The following is a 21942-nucleotide window of genomic DNA, read 5'->3' as shown; positions in this document are numbered from 1 at the left end:
AAATCCATTACACAGAAGAGTCTTTTTATTCAAAAAATATATATTTTTTCAAGGATCTGTCGCTTTCAAAATGACATATAAGACAGAATAGCCTTATGCCAAATAATCACACCATCGTAGATGCTATTACATGCTGAGATTTTAGTTGAGCTGAAAAATCATATGGAAGAAATTCAGAATATGTGGTTTGGAGTGATTGGAATGAGTAGCCATTATGTCCCAGTTTTATCACCTATGGATATGTACTATGCTATTGTTAGAATTAAAATTAGAAAGATATTCCAAATATTTTAGGTTGTAATCCTCAAAAAGATGAATTTTTACAGAGATTTTTAAAATTTATTATCCTAAAGGTGTTTTTCTCTGCCTAATAGAGTAACCTACATAAGCATTCATATAGCTATTACGTGAGGGGCAGCACCTCCAGTCTCTTTGGACTAGATTTAACCGGCACTGACCCTAAATGGATCAGCAGTGCAGGATTCTCAAGTCATGGCTGGTCAAGGAGATCTTCCAACAACTGTCACCTCTAGAAAGTGATTAATCTAATTCTTGATAGAGCAGCTGTCTTCATGCCAGAATATTTGGACCATTGGGGTTACCCAAAGAAGTTTCAAGAGGAGTAAGGGAATCTATTTTCACATCCTCAGTTTCCATATGTCCTCATTCCTAAAAATGATCAGCCTGGGAACTCATCTGAGCTGCAAGGCTCACTGCAGCCTCTCCTTTCCCACTTCTTCTTTCTCAGTTGCTTTTCTCTCATGTTAACAAAAAGGCATGGGTCTCCCTAAACATAGTCTCTATGAACACTGCCTGGAGTACTAAACAAAGAGACGTTGGAAAAACTCAATGCGTAGGAAGTCTCCTTAATCAAGGCAGTGTAACCGCCCTCCCATTTTTATCATTAAGGGATGCATTCCAATCAAATTATATTTCTATGTTTTTTAAATATTCATAAAAATTTATCATATGTTTGTGCTACTTAGCTCAGTTATGTACTGCTAATAATTGATATTGATTACAAAGGCACTTTTAAGGCTTAGGGCCTTATCGTCTCAGGAAATTTTAAAAAACACATTTCATTTAAATTTCTAAACATATTTTTGGCAGCAAAGTATAATGTGATAAAAATATTTTAAAGTATAAATATATAATTCACTAAAGTAAAATCAGGAAAATTGAAATGGAAATGCAATTTCAAAGAAAAAAGGACTACTGTAAGATTTCTAAATATCAATGAATGTCTTGTTCATGGATTTTTTTCTTTAAATGGATGATGGTAGGATGAAATTGCTATGATATTTATATGCCATTGATTTTTAAAAGAGTAGTATAGTCATTTCATTTTAAAATGGCAGTGTTTACAACATTATATTCCTTTCAATTATTTAAACTTGGAGGTGAGAATAGTATTCTTTGGAGGATATACTTTTGTAGATGCATGAGTAGAAAATGTAAAGGCCACAGTTTTAAAGCCAGTCCATCAGAATGAACACAGTTTCTCAGTGCTTATGGTGCTGTCCCTAAATCCCAGGACTCAAGGGCTTGGTGGTGTAGAAAAATATAATGAAGCACTTGTCAAGTTCACCACAGCCAAGGGCAAAACTGGGTAGATGTTTAAGTAATTTCTGTATAGCCTTGCTTGGTTGAGGTATAGTTGCTCAAGGTCTGTTATTTTTAAACTAGGTCAGAGAAAGAAAAGACAAGAAAATAAGGTTTGGGGATTATAGTACATGTTTTGGCCTCATAGCCTTAATAGGGGTCAATTTGGGATATGTGTTCTCCCAGATAAGACAGTCTGTATACTTATAATTTCACCATCATTTGCAAAGAGCCATAAAGACCAATTATGCAAGGTTTTTAGAGGTATCTGAAGACATATTCTGTCTTTGCATTATATCATATTTCAAAGTGCTGATTTTGGAAGGAAAACAAACTAATTTTTGTCTTTAATATAACACAACAAAAGATATTTCTTATCTCAGCACCTTATGCTTTGTTCCATCAATAACCTGTGTTCAAATTCAGTAATTGCTCTATGGTGTCGAAAAATAAAATCTGGAGACATGTCTAAACTCTGCTTAAAAATAATGAGTCATAATAAAATTTTACTTTCAAGTAGAATAGGTTTCTTACAGAGATGAACTTTGTTATCTTTTTAAAAGTTTGAAAAAGTGGTATTTTCTGTAATGTTTTCTCAGAATTTGAATTAAAAGCTTTAAGAGATTTGAAACTTGCCAGCAAAATATAGTTCTTAAAATAGATCTTTCTTTTGAAAAAGCGTGAAATGTTAATGTATATACACTCCTTTTAATATAATATATTTCATTTAAAGATATATGCTATGGATACACTTGTATTAGTTAAAAGTCCTTTAAAGAAAGAAGCCTAAATAATAGCAAAACATTTGAAACCAACATAATAATGAAGTGGAAATTTTCTGCTACTTTTTCCATTGAAGAGTAAGCACTTCAATTTTTTGTAAGCTCCTTTTTCACCTAATAATATGAAAATATTCCTCTTTTATAAGATATTCAAGTATAAAAAAGATTTTTTGCATGTATTTTTTAATGTTTTTTATTATGGTAAAAGTCACATAGTATAAAACGTACTAATTTAACCATATTTAACTGTACAGTTTAGTGGCACTAAGGACATTCACATTGTTGTGCAACTCTCACCATCATCCATCACCTGAATTTTTCAGCTTCCTAAACTGAAACTCTGACCCTTTAAACACTAACTCCCCATTCCCCCTCCCCACCCCCAGGCCCCTGGCATCTATCAATGTATTAAAATTTTAGACAGCTCATCATCACGTCTTACAGTTGCAAAAAGGTACTGATAGCAATTAGAATCTGTTGAATTGGGCCTGTCTTACCAGTCCAGTTTCCCCCTGGAGATGGTTGGAGGAAGGAAGGGGTGAATGTCAGTGCACTGAGAACTCTTCTTCATTGCCTCCTTTGGGAAGCTCATGCATCCCCCATATAACACGAAGGAAGGGAGGGATGGAGAGACCTCTCTTCTTAAAGCTGCTCTCTCCCTTTTCCCTCAAAACCAAGCTTCTTCCAAATACAGTGGGGTTTTTTGACATTTTATTATGAAATGTTTCAAACATAAAGGAATGTTGAAACAATTGTATAGTCAATATGCACGTACCCAACACTTACTTTCTACAATTAACATTCGATTATATTTGCTTTCTCACATCTCTGTCCCTGTATACAACCATCCGTCCATCTTTTTATTTCTTTCTCTTTTCGTTTTTTTGAAGAGGGGTGGGTAAGTGCAAAGTAAGCTCTCTGTACCTCTGTGATAAGAATGCTAATGTCTAAACTTCTTATTTGTCCCTACTACTATGCTAAAACCTTTACAGTTTAGCCCCGGGCATGCCCTGCTTCTCTCCTCATTCTCAGCCTGCCCTCGCTCCAGTGAGGGCAAACTCCATTCACACAGGACTTCTGACACATCATCTGAACATAACATGGATTCTTGTGGCCTCCACATGCTTGAATATTCTCTTCCTTCTATGGAGAATTCTCCTTTCTCTTTAACTCTTATTTATCCTTCAGGATCCTTCAACTGTCACCATTTGGGTGAATATTTTTCTATTCACCATTTGGGTGAATAGTAGACTATTCACATCTACTTCCAGTGGTAGATATTTAACAATGCTTCACTGCAGGGGGAAAAAGACCCTGGTTTGTAGCACTTGCAGGTTTTGTTGGTATAAATTCTCTTCCCTACCACTGGTTTCAAGCTACCAGTACGAAGTTACTGAACACGGAGCTAAGAAGAGATGTGCTCAGTCTACTGTCTAGCTGACAGCCACCGGCCCCACGCGCCACTGCTGCTTCCTCTCTAATACGTGTCACGGTGCACTATGGGCGTTCACGTGATCTCCTAAAGCAGAGACCATGCTTTCCTCCTATTTCTGTTGCTAGCAGTTAGCACACGGCAGGCTATAGAACAGGATAGGATTCACAAGAACACTTTATGAATAAATGATTTGGGTAATAAATTGTATTCTATATAGCACTTTCCACACACTGCTAATTCAGTTAAAACTGAGGAATTATAGTAGTCACTCAGTGGATGGATGTGAACTGTGGGCCATACAGAGCCAGGGTCTCTAATGCGTGGCAGGTAGCCCATGTGTAAGAACCTCTCTTCACCCTGGCACTTGGTTCCTCATCGCGGCAATGCTGCCGCAGTTTTCCAGTTCCCTTCAGAGGCTGGCAGCATTCACTCAGCAGGCCACTTGGCATACGTACCTTTCATACTTCATGAGAAGTCAGTAAGGCACTAAGTTAAGGTCAGGAAGTACACATGGTCAAAGCAAATCTTTAAAGATTCCCTTGGTCTGTACATTAGCCTTTGAGGAAAATGGAGTGTGCCAGCGCACCTAGATTCTGGAATTAGTAGCATAATACCCCAGGCTTTTTAAAGAAGATTAGAACTTAAAAGGTGAAGCAAAAGAGAGGCCCAAAAAAGAAGTGATAATTATTTGAATGGAAATACAAAATGAAATTGTACTTAAAATTACTAATGTTTTTAAACTTAGGAAACATTGCCTTCAGTTTGGGACTTTTGAGTTAAAATAAATGACTAGATTCTTCTCCGAAAAATAGTTAACAGTAGTTAACTATTAAAAATAGTTTAATGTAAAAGGTATTTTTTTGCACCTTTATTATTCAATATACTGAATTTTAAGTTGAGCTACTGTGGTATATTTCCACAACTTAAATAGAGCAAGTACCAAGAATGTTAAACATGACATTGTATTTGCATGTCACAGCTAGTAGAAGTCTGAAAAACGTGCATTTTTTTTTCCTTGATCTTTCTATTGAATTATGGGGTGTGAGGATTTGCAATGGAACATAAGTATTTGAATAAGAGTTTTAATGATCTCTGGAAAATACCAAAAGCCAGGAATAGCAATACTAAATATACAAGGACCTTTATATCTGTACTTAATTCTTTCCTGCTACTGTTCAGCTCCTTTCAGTTTGATTACATATTAACTCAGATATTTTATTTGGTTATTTTACATTTTTGTGGGTTGTAAATGTGTGATACTCATTTTGATTTTGATTATTTGACAAATACTGAAGGTAATCCCCCAGAATGGAACTTCGAGATATTAGTTTTTAATGTCTCTTCTTACTGTCTATGATTAAGTTAATTGACTTTTTGAGTAAATATATTCTAATTTTATAAAAGAAGTACTAAAACCTCTTACCTGGGTTATTGAGAAATCTAAAAAGAGACAGCATTTCTTCATTAAGAAAAGTGCTATAATATGCTGTGAACCACCATGTGTTGGGAGCACAACTATGAATACATAAAGTAAGATACCTGCTCTATACTCTCCAGTAAGTCATTAGGTCTGAAAAATAAGGAATGCTAAACGGGCTCAGACTGTCAGAATGTTCATTTTACATTTAAAATTCCATATTTTATATGTATAGCTGATTCACTTTGTTATACAGCAGAAGCTAACACACCATTGTAAAGCAATTATACTCCAACAAAGATGTTTAAAAAATAAATAAATAAATAAAATTCCATATTTTTTTTTTGAGCATCTTTCTGAGTACCAGCTCATACTGAGCTGAAAAGGACGGCTCTACATAATTTATTCCCCTTCCTTTCCTACTTAGTTTCTTGCTTTTCATTGCTCTGGTTATGGTTTTTACAAGTCCTTTAATGAAAATTTTCTGAGAGATTATCCTTCTTAGATATTTTTCACTTACTTGATTGTACATTTTCCCCCTTCTCATTCCTCTTAAATATATCCAATTTCGTTTCTAGACATTTAACTACTCCTTCTTGCTGCTTTTCTTGTTGTGCTTCTAAATATAGTCACCATTTTGCGGGTTCTCCCACTCTTTCCATTCTTTGTGTCTGTTGGATTGATTTTTATGATCTGGCCATACTGTTTTTGGAGACGGTTAGGATCTTTCCCCCTTAGCACATCATGACCTCTGAGTGGACTGGGTCAGTCAGACTGGCGGATATTAAACATAGAGTGGTAATAGCACACCAAATAAGTAAATTGAAACATGATTTAACAGAATAACTGAAAAAAAAATAGTTAAGAAAACCAGTATAAGGAGATTGCTATACCACTTTTTTTTTCCTTAACAAATGTCCTTCAAGGAGTCTCCTGATCATAAATCATCTAAAATTCAAGCACAGAAACTTCAGACTTTCAAATGGTCTCTAGGACAGGTTTTATTATATAAAGAATCATAATTGCAAATCGTAGGTAATAATAAATATTGTTAGAAACTCAGAATAAAGTATGAGATAGGGCCTACACACACGCCATTTTCTCCTCCAGTGTTTTGGCCAATAGAGTCTAATTCAAGGAAACAATTATGAATAAGAATCCATGTTTCCACTTGGTTATCAGAAAGACTGGATTGGAGAATGGCTTTCTCCCATATGGATTTAGACTTACTCCACTCATTTGCAGGCAGAATAGCTGGCAATACTAAGTTCTGGTTTGAGAGATCATTATTTTTTAGCACCAAATAATTTTTCATTATCTGGATGGACCACAGTAGATTCACCTACTGAAGAAAATCTTGGTTGCTTCCATTTTGACAATTACAAACGAAGCTGGTATAGACATCTGTGTACAGGTGTTCGTGTGGACATAAGTTTTCCACTCTCTTGGGTAAATACCAAGGAGCAAGAGACGGAACAAGTCCCACGTGCTTTTCAAGCTCCTGCTGGCATCGCTTGTGCCAATGTCGCATTGGCCAAAGCAAGACACGTGGCCAGGCCCAGATCGGGAGTGGGGAGTTGTTGGGGGAAAATAGATGCAATCCAATTAGATGTGTTGGGGGATACCTGCTATGGTGTCATTGCCACTAGAGAAAAAGAAATGGACAAAAAAAGGAGCTGTTTGAGGGCTTTCAGGTCAGAGAGAAGGTGAGAGCAAACCAGCTCCCTGGTACACGCTTTCTGAGGAATATCCATCCCGGTGACGCACTTCCTCTTCCTGCCAATGCACGTTCTCTTTGTATAAACAGAAGAGAAGGGAGCTCAGTCAGAAGAGAAGGGTAGGAACCCACCCCATCTACTCAGTAACTTTTCAGTTAGCCCTTTACCTCTCCCCTTGGAAATCTCAGAAGATGCTCTTTGGCATTTTGGGGACCTCTAAAGTATCACAGGCAAGTATTCCTGCCTGGAAGCATAGACTTTTAAATTTGATTTCCAGATAAATCCTTAGAGGGGGAAAAAAAAAAAACCTGGTTTGGCTTAACTGCAGTCTGTTATACATGTAAATTAGTAAACTAGTTAGAGTTAAATAAAAAGTCACCTGACTTCTCAACTCTGTTTTTAAAATATAGGTGCAACGGCTGCAGCCCGCAAGGAAGTGATACGGAACAAGATCCGAGCGATCGGCAAGATGGCCAGAGTGTTCTCCGTGCTCAGGTGGGATCATGGTCCTCTATTGCATTTGATTGTCACTCAATAACATTTTAATACTTTAATCTGGTAATTTAAGTATTTTACTCGAAACTCTTTGCTTTTTCTTAATTATTTTTTAAAATGGAATTGTCAGTTCCTCACTGTTTTCGTCAGATGGAAATCTACTGAATTATTTCTGTAGAGAAAGCCTCTAAAGGGACTTTCACATTCCATCCCTCTATTTGCTGCAGGACTTTAAAACATTTATTTCACAATAGGTTGAACATGTTATGAAATGGAAAAGCTATTATAATCCTTTCTATTTTTCATTCTCTCTCTGTGGTAAAGATGAATTTATCAGGTGCATTCCACTAGATTTCTAGGAAATGAATAGCCATAAAGCTTGTTCATGTGAATCTATATTATTCTAATAAATCATTGAGAGAAAAAAGTTATTTAGTGTTTCAGTTTCCATATAGTAGTTATTTTTTAAATAGATCATGTATCTTGTTATTATTAAGCATGGGCTTAGAAAACACGTTTTCTTGAAGAGAATTAACTACACTTTTCTTCACTTAAATTCAGTTATCTATTCTTGGATAATACAAAGTATCTATATTTCTCTTCAAAAGATTACTTTAAAATACAGTATGATTAGGGCTTCCCTGGTGGCCCAGTGGTTGAGAATCTGCCTGCTAATGCAGGGGACACGGGTTCGAGCCCTGGTCTGGAAAGATCCCACATGCCGCAGAGCAACTAGGCCCATGAGCCACAACTACTGAGCCTGCGCGTCTGGAGCCTGTGCTCCGCAGCAAGAGAGGCCGCGATAGTGAGAGGCCCATGCACTGCAACGAAGAGTGGCCCCTGCTTGCCACAACTAGAGAAAGCCCTCGCACAGAAACGAAGACCCAACACAGCCAAAAATAAACTAATTAATTTAAAAAAATACAGTATGATTATATGTGACGAGTATCCAGTCAATTCACAATCACATTATTAACAAGGATAAATAGGAATATCTTGGGAGAAAGTCCATCTCCACATTGTATAATTTCATATTCTAATTTTTGCCAGATTCTTTTTTTCAACTCTTTCGTGGAGTACCGGCTCTTCTGATTTCTCCTTCTTGCTATTTCTATCCCACTCCTGGTAGAGTCACTAAAGAGTAATTAAGTGATTTGATACCAACAACAGGGAGCCATGAGAAGGATGAAAAGCACGATCATCCTTTCCCAAAGACACCAGATCAAAGTCAGTAATAGCTCTGCGGTAGCAGCCAAATCTTGAAAAGTCACGTTAAAGCTGAAAGTAGAGCATAGTTGCTCCCTGCGGCCTAATGAATGAGGCTGCCGTTGCTCTAATGCTTTTCATTCCTACTGAACTTGCAGGACTCATTCATTCATTCAAAATAAATATAATGAAACTTAAAGTAGCCATTATGTACCATGAAGCAGTACAGGGGGATAGCAAGTGAGAGGCGAGGCACTCATTCATTTTAGTACGTGGACAACAAAGGACTCTCTGAGTCTAGCATTTGAGCAAGTGTGGGGATGACCTTCACGAAGGTAGGGAGTAAGAGTGTTTAAGACAAAGGGAGGGGCTTCCCTGGTGGCGCAGTGGTTAAGAATCCGCCTGCCAATGCAGGGGACATGGGTTTGAGTCCTGGTCCAGGAAGATCCCACATGCCGCGGAGCGGCTGAGCCCGTGTGCCACAACTACTGAGCCCGCGCAACTAGAGCCTGTGCTCCGCAATGAAGAGCAGCCCCCGCTTGCCGCAACTAGAAAAAGGCTGTGCGCAGCAACGAAGACCCAACGCAGCCAAAAAGAAATAAATTTATTTTTTTAAAAAAAAGACAAAGGGAGGAGCAAGTACAAAGATCCTTGGATGGACACAAATTCAGCAGTTTTGAAGGCCAGCAGGGAGGCTGTGTGGCTAGAAAAATTGCCTTTGGGGGCAAAGGACTATGTGAAGATCATAAACTCAGCTGGTCCCTCTGCATAAACACTTGCTTATTTATCATGCCTCAGATTTCCAGTAAATGCGCTTACTTCTTTTTCTATCTGAAGTCTCTGTGAGGATAAGTAAAAACAGCTCCATCACTTCCAGTTGAAAGTACATTTAGGAAAAAAAAGGAGAAGCCTTTCTTAACATAAAAGAAAATTCTTTGTATCTATGTTAGTCTTCAAACCATGTGAAAGTGACAGGAACAATGCTACGGAATCATAGGTAGGTCTTAAAATTGGAAAGTCCCTCTAGTCCTCTGCATCTTGGCACGTAAGATGCAGTTATTCCCAGCTGAGAGTGGGTTCCATTTGAACCCGGTGATGATCAGTTACTTGATTAAGGTCGCACATATTGATAGAAAATAAAAGCAAGGTATATTGTATTGCTATCCTATAATAAAAGCATTTGTACAATACAGGGTGGTCATCTCTAGGGAACAGTAGGATTGAGCATTAAATGTGTACCATGTAGTGCATTAGGCAAAGTGGATACTGTGAATTAAAATGTCAGACATGTAGACAATAAACTAATGTAAGGCCATGAGATGTGCACTAAATAAATGAAGAGGTGCTCTGCTGTGGAAGAGGATGGGAAGGAGCCCTACTATTTCCTGAAAGGAATGTTCATGAAGAGGTTGCCGTTGGTGGAGCACTGTGAAGTTCAGGCTAGGTTCCATTAGCTGGAGAATTGTGGTGAAGGCATTCCTGGCAGCTGAGAAGTCCTCCTAGATCCTAAGGACCTAGGAGCAGTGTTTTACGGGGCGCTTGTTAAGGACCGGGTGCTGTATGCTTCATGGTGTACACATTTGAGAGGAGTCCACACGGCAAGCTTGCAAGGTTGACTTGACCTCAGTGAGGAAACAGAAACTGAAAGAGGATAAGTAGTATGTCCAACCTCACTCAGTGAGTGATCAGTACTAAGGAGAATCGGAGCATGTGCTAACCCATGTGGAGATGTATATGTAATGACAGTCTGAAGACTGGATAGCAAGATGACTTATGGGTGTCAGCGCATTTAAGAAGCTATTGAAATAATCCAAGCAAAAGATGTTGAACTAGCTGTGGGTGGAGAGATGCAAGGGAAGAGGCAAATACAAGAAATTTGTGGAATGAGACATTTTAACATGTAATGGATGGATACGGATGGTGGTACACATTTGTCAGATATAGCTGTCCAGCGCAGTCCTTACATTTTGGTAATTTGCCTTATTATAAGGGAACCAGAAACCTATCTTTCAAGAGCCCTTGCACTTAAGGTGCCGCATGTTGCCTAGGATCCACCCATCAAAGGAATGCACGGAGAACTTCTGCTTCAAAGCGAACATCTTGGGGAAGCAGTGAGCAGGGAAGGCAGTTCCTCTGTCAGGTGGGAATCTGAGGGACCAAGAGTTGAAGAGCATCTTTCTCAGCATATTGGGGACTAATTACACACCATTAGCCGGAGCTTAGGCGTTGGCTCTAAATAACAGTAAAGGATTCAGAAATCTAAAATGTGGATTAACACTGCCATTCTCCATCGTATTTTTCTTTGACTCCTTCATTTAGTAAATGTTTTATGAATCGCGACTGTGTGCGAGGTGCTGTTCTGGTCCAGGTACTGTGGATGCAGCAGGAGCAAAGCAGACAGAAACCCCTTTCACATGAAGCTTTTCTAGCTAGGGTGGGGTGTAGTGGGCAGAGGAGCTCAAAAAAAAAAAAAAGCACTAAGGAAACAAACTGTATAGCTCTTCAGGGGTGATAAGTGCTTTAGATAAAAATAAAAGAGGGAAGGGGAGATAGGGTGTAAGAAAGTGCATATATATATATATATTTTTTAACATCTTTACTGGAGTATAATTGCTTTACAATGGTGTGTTAATTTCTGCTTTATAACAAAGTGAATCACCTATACATATACATATATCCCCATATCCCCTCCCTCTTGCATCTCCCTCCCATCCTCCCTATCCCACACCTCTAGGTGGTCACAAAGCACTGAGCTGATCTCCCTGTGCTATGTGACTGCTTCCCACTAGCTATCTATTTTACATTCAGTAGTGTATATATGTCCGTGCCACTCTCTCACTTTGTCCCAGTGTCCATTGACAGATGAATGGATAAAGAAGATGTGGCACATATATACAATGGAATATTACTCAGCCATAAAAAGAAACGAAATTGCATTATTTGTAGTGAGGTACATATATTTTAAATAGCATTCTCAAGGAAGTCCTCACTTTGAAGGCAGTTTTCCAGCAGAGAGTTGGAGGCTGGGAGGGAGGGAGCCAGGCAGATAACCTGGGGGAAGAGTGTGACAGAAAGGTGCAGAGCCCCAAGGTGGGGTGTGCTGGGTGCATGGTGAGGACCACGAAGGGAAGTGGGTGGTGGTAGGAAATGTAGTCCAAGAGATGGATAAGGATGGTAGACTGTGGGTTGGGAGCTAGTTTTTTAGGGCTCTGGTCAAACCTTTTAAAGATTTTGCCTTTCACCTTTAATGAGAGGAGAAACCATTGGGAGAGTTTTGCATAGAGGAGTGACAGGATCTGTATATGTATTAAAAGGCTCAGCCAGCTGCTATACTGAGAATAGATATGGGAGGAGAGGGCAGGAGTGTGACAAGGATGGAGCAGAGAGACCAGTTAAGGGACTGCTGGAACCATCCAGGTAAGAGATGCTGGTGGTCCGAAAAGGAGTCAGTCACAGAAGGCCACCTGATTCCAGTCATGAGAAGTGTCCAGAAGCAGCAAATCTACAGAAAACAGATGAGTAGTAATACAGCCTGAAAGAAATGGGAGCGCACGAGACTGCTCTGTGGAGGGATGAGAATGTGCTGAAATGTATTGTGCCGATGTTTCACGACTGTCTGAATAGACTAAAATCCAGTGATTGAATCACACACTTTAAATGGGCAAATTGTATGGTATGTTAATTATATCTCAATAAAGCTGTTTTCAAAAGAGATGAGGTAGTAGTATTGTGAGAAGTGGTAAGATACTGGAAATAATATGAGGGTAGAGCCCTCAAGATTTGCTAATTGAGTAGATGTGGAGTAAGAGAGGATAAAAGGAGTTAAAGGTTGATTCTTTCAGCTTAACTAAAAGATGAAGTTGAAGAAAGATAGTGAAGCAGCAGGTTTGGGGATAGTTTAGGAATTCTGTGTGGGCCATGTTAGCCATCTTCATAAAAATGTGGAGTAAGTAGTTGTACATATTATAAACATTAGATATATATGTGTATTGTAAGTATTTTTTTCTGGTTATGTGGGATTACACTGTCTACTATATGGAAATATATGAGGTTATCCCTATTTTATGGTTATTTAATCATTAGATTAATGCTGTGCTGTGGTTAATAAATGTAATTCAAATAATGATGTACATAAAACTGATTGTAAAACAGTTGTCATAATGAGTAATAAAACAACACTGTATTAGCAGATCCATGGGGAAAGAGACTGAAAAAGAAAAGTTGGAAATTTGACCAGTTGTTTTTATCAGTGACTTGCCGTTAGTTTGTGTATTTGTCATGGAATGTCAGAATTCCTTAACAGTCCCCTGAATGTAACTCCTACTTCCCTAATCCATAGATCAGATCTTTTAAATCTGTTATACTCTCTGGTTTTCTCTCACAAGTCAAATCAGCCCCACGTATTTTTGCAGAGCCTCGGCTGGAAAACTTACAACAGCCCTCTCCATGGCTCATTTTTTTTTAAAAAACGTATTTATGGTATCGTGGAGGATGCCCACAAACACTTTGTATTGTGAGCCTGCTTACAAAAGTAGAATTGTTTTCCATCTCTTCAATAGTCAGAAGAGACTGAACTTCCACAATTGCATAATTCCCAACTTTATCTTAGCAGTCATGTCATGGGCACACCACTACTTCTATATGAATGTGTGAAAATATAGTATGTTTTAAGTAAAAAAAAGAAAAAACTCAAGTGAGCCAAGATAGAGGTAAATGTGAGTTCTTACATACATCTTTTCCTTTAAGTCTTTTCTTTGTCTTGAAAGAAAATAAAAGTTAATGTGTCATCCCCGTTGTGCCTTCGCAGAGAAGAGAGTGAGAGTGTGCTGACGCTGAAAGGCCTGACGCCCACGGGCATGCTCCCCAGTGGAGTGCTCTCTGGAGGGAAGCAAACCCTGCAAAGCGGTAAGCAGGCCCATTGGTACGACACACCATGTGCAGGCACCTCAGTCAGCTGTGTCGCTAGAGCCCTGATTTATTCACGCATTTAAGGTCCGTCTTGGTCTTCAGATCTTCTCAGCTGGAAGAAGGGCTGAGACCCCCCTCCCTTCCCGCGCCCCCATCAGTTTGACCAGTCGTGCCCCACAGAGTAGCTCCCTCATTTGCTGGAATGTGTTCTTGACCCCCGCTACCCCCACGTCCTCATTTGCACATTAACCACGATTTCAGGCCTCGCTGTAAGACAACTCATTCAGCTTATCTACATGCACAGTAGGTTTGACCACTTGGAGCCAAGCAGTGGATAAAAACAACTTTTTAATTACATTTTTATTAAATGTACAGGTTATCTATTGGATTGATGAAATAAACACATAGACACATAGCTATCCATGCCTAAGTCTAGGATTTAGTGGAGAATGGAGGAAGAGAATAAAAAGGATGACTTTGTTATCCACTTGAATAGAAATGAAGTCATAGGCGCCTTTTCTCTGACTTATGCATTCAAAACATAAGAGAGTGAGTACCATCATATGTTATTTTTAAGAAAGGATGAAAACATTTCCTTGAAGGTAGATTTTGTATTAAAATCTGTAGTTTTCTGGATGACTGCCATCCAATAGAACTTTTTGTAATGATGGAAATTTCTCTATCTATACAGAAGCCACTGGCAATGTGTGGCCATTGAGCACTTGAAATATAGCTCTTACAACTGAGAAACTGAGGTTTTTATCTAATTTTCATTAATTTGATTTGAATAGCCACATGTGGCTAGTGGCTACCATATTAGACAGCCCAGTCAGTGCACTCTTTACTTTTGTTACTTTTGTTATCTATTTTAACTAATATTATCATTAATTAGAGTCCAATTTTAGCATACTTTATGGAAATTTTGCTTTTAGATTAGACTCTAACAGAAAAAAATGAAAACAACAATACACTCAACATTTTCAAAGCAAATCTCAGCCTCCTGCTTATTTCCCTGTACCTTTCCCTGAATCTTTGTGTTTTCTTTTCTATCCCTGTCCCTCAGTCTAGAAGAGTCTGGTATTCTTATGGTAATGTTATTTAGATACACCTCTTTTACATAGAAAGTGATGCCCAGCTTCATGGATATTGTACTGCTAAATGATCACCTCCTAGCAGCATCACTCAAAGTTTCTTTATTTTCATATGAATTTATTCCAACATCAATGTCTTCGAGTTGCCACAAAAAGAAAAAAATTTTTCTAAATGAAGGTAGGAAGATACCACAGTATTGAAGTAAGTTCCTCATTTAATTTGTAGCTAAAATTTATCTTAGTAACTTCAGGAAAAAACCCACAATTTTCCCACCAAAGTAAACATACTCTCTAAGAACATTAGCATAAATGGATCGTTTGTATGCACAAAATGCACAACTACCTAATTGACTACAATCTGCATAGTTTCTGTTAAGCACAGTTTTAAGGTACAGCAGGTGTATTATCAGAAACTATGGGCCACAGTTGCTTTAGAAGAATACACTTAATAATGGACAGTACATATTTCTAATATGTTGGTCCTGGTGCGGTTCCAGATTTTTTGCTTTACTTTTAAACTTAAGTTCTTAGAATTCTTTGTTTTGTTTCCAGATTTTCACCTGTATTTTAACCTGGGTTATTCAGTTTCCTGTTCTGTTGTTTTATTTTAAATCCATCTGTTTGTCATTTGGTGTTGAACTCACACACACACAAACACCTACACACAGCCGACATCTTATGAGTCCTGAGAATTTGAAAAATCAGTGTATATTTTAAATCATGTACATTAATACAGTTTCAGAATTCATTGTCTGATGCCCTTTAATCTGTCTAAAAGGGGAAACTACTTAAGTTTTGCTGTTTGGCTTTTCTCCATGGTGGTAACCATTCTGCATTTTTATCATAAGGAATTGTAAATTATAGTGTACACTTGGCAGTTGCTCTCGTTTTAAAACGTTAAATTATAAGAAATATGCAAATTAAAGTCAAGGGGTAGGATTTTAATATTAAACAGTTTAGAATTACAGAGAAGTTTTGCATTTTAGCACTTCATTAGGGAAATATCTCCTAACCTTGATAACATAGAAAGACTCATACACCTTTAAAGCGAGAATATAGACCCTAAGCTTATTATAAAAATTGCTGATAAAGCAATGGGCTTTTAAAATTTTGCCTGTGAAATATGCTGAGGTTTCCGTATTTAGACGGTCCTTTCTTTAAAATGCTGATAGAATTATTGCTGCTACTGACATATTATCACGTGATTATAACATTTTAAGAATTTTGTTTCCAAAAATGCTATTCCAATGAGGAAAACTGATTTTAAACTGGGTTACCTGGCAAAAGAAGTCCAGGCTATCCCATCCCCAACGTCTTTCTCTTCCCTTTCTCCCTCACTCTCGAAACACTCTCGATGTTTGTGTTTAAAGAGTCACATGTGTTACCAACTCAGACGCAACTCTAAATTTGCATCCCCCCTGCTTTTCTATTCCACTAGGAAATCGTGCCATTTAATATTAAATAGTGTGAATTATTTCACTGACATTATGACAACACTTCAAGCTCTGCCATTTTGGGGGGCATTTTAAAACTATAAATTACCAATCGTAGCAGTGGGTTTATCATACTTCATGTGAGTCAGATTCACATTTTCGATTGACCTAGTCCCTTGTAGATTCAGTCTAAGTCCAAGAAACCTTTCCTGAGTGTTTTCTTAAAGGATGAATCATTTTCTCCTGTATTTAGTGAACAAAATCCAAATCATGTCACTCAGATACGTGTAGCCAGCTCATTTAAAAAAAAAACAAGAAACAACCCCCATCATTTTCGTGGTGTTTTTTCCTTTCTTTGAAGTATTTCTATTTTGTCTGTGCCAGAATCCAGCACTTACAGGAACATTAATCCTCTTAGCTCCCTTGATCGTCACTGATGTGTTCTTAGAGTTAAAAGTCCTCTGCTCGTTTCTCTCATTCATTTTGCACCCCCTTTCTTCTCTTCAGCTACTGTTGAGGCTATTGAGGCTGATGAAGGTAAACTGGCCAGTCCCCTTTCTGTTGTACCCGCAACAGACAAGGGCTCTGCTGGGTGTATTCATTTCTTTCTTTCTTTCTTTCTTTTTCTTTTCTTTTTCTTTCTTTTCTTTTCTTTTTTTTTTTTTTTTTTTTTTTTTTGCTGTAGCTTGTACAGAGTGTGTGGGTGTTGGGCTAACAGTTGTGGCTCAGTATTAACCAACATGTTCTTGCTTTAAAGGGGAAAATGTCCTTTTCCGGTTTGTTCGTTTGTTATTTTTTCCCTTAAAGCTATGTTTGACTTTGTATACAATGATCCTAGTATAATCACGGAAAACAAAAGGATTAGAGATCTTGAATGATGTGGGGTGGGGTTTATGGCAGCTGTTTTGACCAACAATGGATAGAACAATATTCTTTGAGCTGAACCATGTCCCTCCCTCAAATCACTTTCAGTCGGCACTGAAAAGGAGAGAATAAAAATAGCTTTATTAAGTCCAGTCTTCAGAAATTTCTAGAAAAAAAATTCATTGGAATAGTGCTTTGTTGTAATTCAACATTAATTTTTGTCTCCAAAAAATATTCCAACAAGAGACAGCTGTGTACGAGGTAAACAGTTCTGCTAGTCTTAGAAATTTTAACGTACTGGTATTTGTAGGACGGTTAGCACCAGCAAAATATTCTAAAGAGTTCAAAAATATCTAGTGGCTGTAGAAGTGGCTGGTAACGAGCATAGGGAATATTGAGTCATCACTCAACTGGTTAATAGCCACCGAGTGCCTTCTTTGCACCAGGCACTGTGCCGGGTGCTTCAGGAGAAACGAGACATATTCATCACCGACTGTGTCCCAGCACTGCTCGAGGACAACAGAGTGGACCCTCTCGCAATTCCTTTTGAATCAAGTGCTTTTGAACGTAGAGTTAGGAGAGAACTACCTATCCAAATAGTTTTTAATCTGATACGTACCATGCCCTCTGGAAATTTTAAAAAGAATAATTTGAAGTTCCCCTTTAAAACAAAATTTTTCAGTTGTATTTTGTTCTTGCAAGATAATGTTTTATTGTTCCCAAAATTGTGTTTTATGGTGCTTGGATATGATGTAAAATGTGCCACTTTAGTTTCTTTAATTTGTACGTGATTTGGATACGGTAGGGGAAATGATAGCACTGTAAGAGAAAATACAACTGCTTCCTAAATAGCAGTGAATAAACTGCTATTTATGTGGGAATTCTCTGTTCCTCCTGGCAAATCCTAATCTGCAGTGTGCATTCTTGTTGATAGTTTGGCTGTTTTCTGTGGTTTCTGTGACTCTTGTGTTGTGTTAAGTATACTCCCAATGTGAATTGCTAACACCCATCGTCTGACCAGCAACTACAGCAGAGCAACATTCTTCCAGACCAGGGTAGACAGAAACGATTAGAAATGGAGCCCCATTCCGGACATAGCCATTGCTCTCGCTAGATTTTGAATTTCTATGCTCTCACCCTATTGGCTTTATTTTAAAACCTTAAACAACCTAAAAGAGAGATTCCACTTTTACCATTTCAATTCGTAAAATCGCTTCATCAATTATGATGACCAGCTTTTTGTATTTATTAACTATGATGGAATGATATTCACAGTAGTTTAGCAAAACAATAGAGTACTACTTTTGTCCCTCAAAATCATTGAGTTCATTTTCAGGGTGGGTGCTCATCAGACAGCTCTATTATTTTGCGATTTATGACTGAATGAGAGAAGAATTAAGACGCTTTGCTTTGGGCCTTGGTCTTTTCCCATTTCCCCATCTTCTCCCTCTCATAGTTGACTAATCACCATGACGCTAACCTTTGAAATGCAGAGGGGGAACAAACTGTTTCTCATCGTTTAATGAGTTTGGAAGCAAGTGTGTCTATCTTTTAAGAATCTCATCCATACTAATGAAAGGCACTGTACATTTGTGTGGGAGTGGCTAGCAAAGTTTCAGCTTGAAACTGCTTTCCTTTTTTTCTCAAATAGGGTAGGAAGGATAAAGGTACAATGAAATTGTCCTTCATCAGCCATGGAGATGCGACCCAATTCAGCATTGGTGATTGGCCCTTCAGTGTCTGGCTTGCATTTTCACAGGGAGTAAAGCAAACTGATGTCATTGGTTCCCCATCTATGTACTTTATTTTCAGCTCACTGGTTGGTGCACCTACTGAAGAAATCATTAAGTTTCTTGCACAAATGCCTTCTCTATCTCTGGAGCACACTAGGGTTACTGAAAAAAACCAAGTATCAATGCTCCCCCTTTGTGAATTCCATGGTTTCACTGAATAAGGCCAAAACCATTCCCATTCATTTTTGCTAAAAGTTGAAAAAAGCATTTTCCCCTTGTTATTCTTGAACCAGCACTTACGTCTACGTTGATCTACTAAGAAAGAGTTTTTCTTTGATTTAGGCAGTAATGGACCAGATGAACATCAGTTTGACCTGTTTGCTGCTGAAGGGCAGACAGAGTTTTTCTACTTAGTGATCTGATCTTGATTTTTATGAGTTTCTTTTACCTTGTCCCCACTCCACATGTTTGCAAAGTTGAGTGGAGAAGCAGGAGTTTATAATTTCATTTTTTTTCATGCCACTGTTGAGTTGTTTGCTTGCCAAGCAAGTCTTCCTGGGATCCTGAGATGGCATGGAAACGCCCCAAGTTCATGCCTTTTATAGCTCCTTTTAGCTTCTGCTCTAAACTCTTCACTAGATTTTTAGGTCTAGCTGCTTCAGTGATTCTCCTGAATTTGCCATTACTAGCACAATGGAATAGTAAAATTAGGGCCATTTCCATTCTTTCTAGGTTAGGGCATTTGATACAGTAATTGTGCCAACGATGTGGCCAGTCTATGCTAGGCCTAGAGACCTATCCCTGGTAGCAGCCTTTCTCTTTACATACCACTTCGTGGATCTAAACTTCCATGAAGACAAGAGAAACGTTCACATCTTACTAACTTGGAAGAGGACATTTTGGTTGGCAAGAGACATTGGCTGTTACCAAACGTCTCGGTTATCTTCAGGTATGGTAAGGAGTCTGTTGTGCTGTGTTCAGGTCCCGTCACTTTGTTCTCTACTAAAGGATTCCCTCTCTCACTGCGAAATCTCTAACATCACCTGCTACAACAGCTGTGCCCTTTGTTTTCCTCTGACTAACCCAGTTTTTCTTTTTTTTTAATGATTTTCTGTTTAGCTATCAAAGGATTTTCACCACAACATAAGATCACTAGCTTCGAGGAGGCCAAGGGCTTAGATCGAATTAACGAGAGGATGCCACCTCGCAGAGATGCCATGCCCTCTGACACCAACCTTAACTCCATCAACAAGACTCTCGCCTCAGAGACTAACGGCACGGACAGCAATGGCAGTAATAACAGCAATATCCAGTGACCACTTCCTGTTCACTTTTTTTTTTTTTTGGGAGCTGCAGGGCGTGATGGGGATTGCTGCATATCAGCAGTTGGATGTTCTTGCCTCTGATGGTAGCTTACTTGCTCTGGGGCCAGGAGTTGGATTCAGTTTACACTATCATTAGAAAAGAGGGAGAGAGATAATAAACTATATTTTGGTGAGGGTTATGATTAAACACCTCTTTTGGGTATGCCTTTTAAAAATGCTTATAGGAAAAACAATTTAAAAAGAAAGCTAATGCTAGTATATACTGCAATGTTAGGGGAATGAACAGGTTTTCCTACTGCATCGGGGACTTCTAGATAGGTTAATGAGAGGTCTTTTATTATGTTACTGGACACGAAAACTTTGTCTAATTTCTTACTCTATTGTACGTTTACAGTTGCAGCACTAAAAATGGATGACATCAAACATTTTTAACAAAATGATGTACAAACTAAATAAGGACTATTTATTGATAATGTTTTGCTACTCTTGTCAGACAATGGCTATAAAATGAATTAGGCAGTCTTAAAAAAAAAAAAAGCAGAAAAAGAAAAAAAAAAGAATGTTGCAAATTTGTTAAAATGCCAAAAAGGACAGTTTAATTTTGTACAGATTATGCTTACCTCAGGTTTCTTTAGTGTGCTTGAATGCCCTTGTTTCCATATAACACTTATCTTATTACTTTGGCAATGAATACCTTTTCTTTTAAGTTTTAAAAAACTGGAATAATTACATCTATCTCTTTTTTTTTTTTTTGCTGTTTATATTTAGGGGTTTTTGTTGATAAATCAAGTCTTGGTTGTGGCTTGCTGAATTAAATATTTATGAGTGGTGCATTTTTAAGTATAGTAAACAAGACACCATATTAAGTACAGTGATAAAGCATCTATATTCTGTAAAAAAAAAATCTGCCTATGCATGTTTTTTAAGGAAAAAAATGGCTGTATCGGCCTGTATGGGACTGTAATGCGCTTAGTGGTCTGACATATACTGGAAATGTATGTATACTGGCGTACTTTATATTCTCTAAAATGCTTCATGCCTTTGAAATTTTGTAATCAAAAAAAAAGCTTTGAAAAAATCTAAAGGGGAGAGTATTCTTAAAAGTTTTTAACATAAGCTTGTCAGTGCACATATAGATGGTTAGCATGTTTAGCAAACCTTGTGAAATTTAAATAAGTTCATAGTTACATGTGAAACTCTAAATGCATGGTAACTGTTAATGTCATAACAGTTGAGTTATTTTGTTAGGTTCTGTCATGTGCCACAAAATATGTACTTTTTTCACTTTTTCCCTTTGTATATCAGTTACGGGTTACAACTGGTTCATTCTGAAAACAACAACAACAACAAAAGTCCATTCATATTTTTTAACAATTGTATAAGTGCCCAAGTAATTCACTACAGCCTAAAGCCTTGCCTTTGTAATTTGACTTCTGAAATGTTGGCAATCAAAGCATGCACTTGTAACAATGAAAAAGAAAAAAGCATTTTATATTACTACTCAATAAAATGTGCATGAACTTAAAGAAATCTCCTCCTTTCCCTGAGTCTGCTGAAGGGATTTACATGCACAATTACCATGCTGTCTTCTAGGTGCTGGGTCCACCCCAATGCATCACAGATTGACTTGAAGTGGCTGCTTGAAGGGCCTTGGGCTCTCAGGTGTGGTGCCTACTTCCGCTGTAAGAATCTTGGTAGATTTGTCTCAAATCACACAGGAGAAATATATTGAAGGAGCAAATGCCATCTTCTGGCTCCCTCAAAGGTGGGAGCCCGTTCAGAAACCAGAGCATTCCTTTTTATTGAAAAAAAAAAAAAAAATGTTATCCATTGTTTCAGTTGTACTGGATGCCCTGTCTGCTCAATCGAAAAGAACTAAGCAAGTAAATGCATTTTCATCCCAAGAGAGTTGCATTTGTATCGATATGAAATT

The 21942-nt window shown here is 38.0% G+C and overlaps 1 protein-coding gene across 1 annotated transcript in view; it reads left to right on the top strand.

The window, feature by feature from the left end:
• The window catches only part of PPP3CA (protein phosphatase 3 catalytic subunit alpha), a 300315-nt gene extending 279717 nt beyond the window's left edge, over nucleotides 1-20598 (top strand). Inside the window, exons 11-13 of the mRNA XM_029235318.1 lie at nucleotides 7365-7449; nucleotides 13463-13560; nucleotides 19804-20598. Of these exons, the coding sequence (XP_029091151.1) occupies nucleotides 7365-7449; nucleotides 13463-13560; nucleotides 19804-20000 (380 nt within the window). The 3' untranslated portion in view covers nucleotides 20001-20598. The remainder of the gene's footprint in view (nucleotides 1-7364; nucleotides 7450-13462; nucleotides 13561-19803) is intronic.
• The last annotated feature ends 1344 nt before the right edge of the window (nucleotides 20599-21942 follow it).

The sequence above is a fragment of the Monodon monoceros genome, unplaced genomic scaffold (assembly GCF_005190385.1).
Source record: "Monodon monoceros isolate NGI ecotype Baffin Bay Population unplaced genomic scaffold, NGI_Narwhal_1 Super_Scaffold_20, whole genome shotgun sequence".
NCBI classification, from domain to species: domain Eukaryota; kingdom Metazoa; phylum Chordata; class Mammalia; order Artiodactyla; family Monodontidae; genus Monodon; species Monodon monoceros.
Note: the sequence above shows the minus strand (reverse complement) of the source record. Positions and strands in the feature narration are given on the sequence as shown.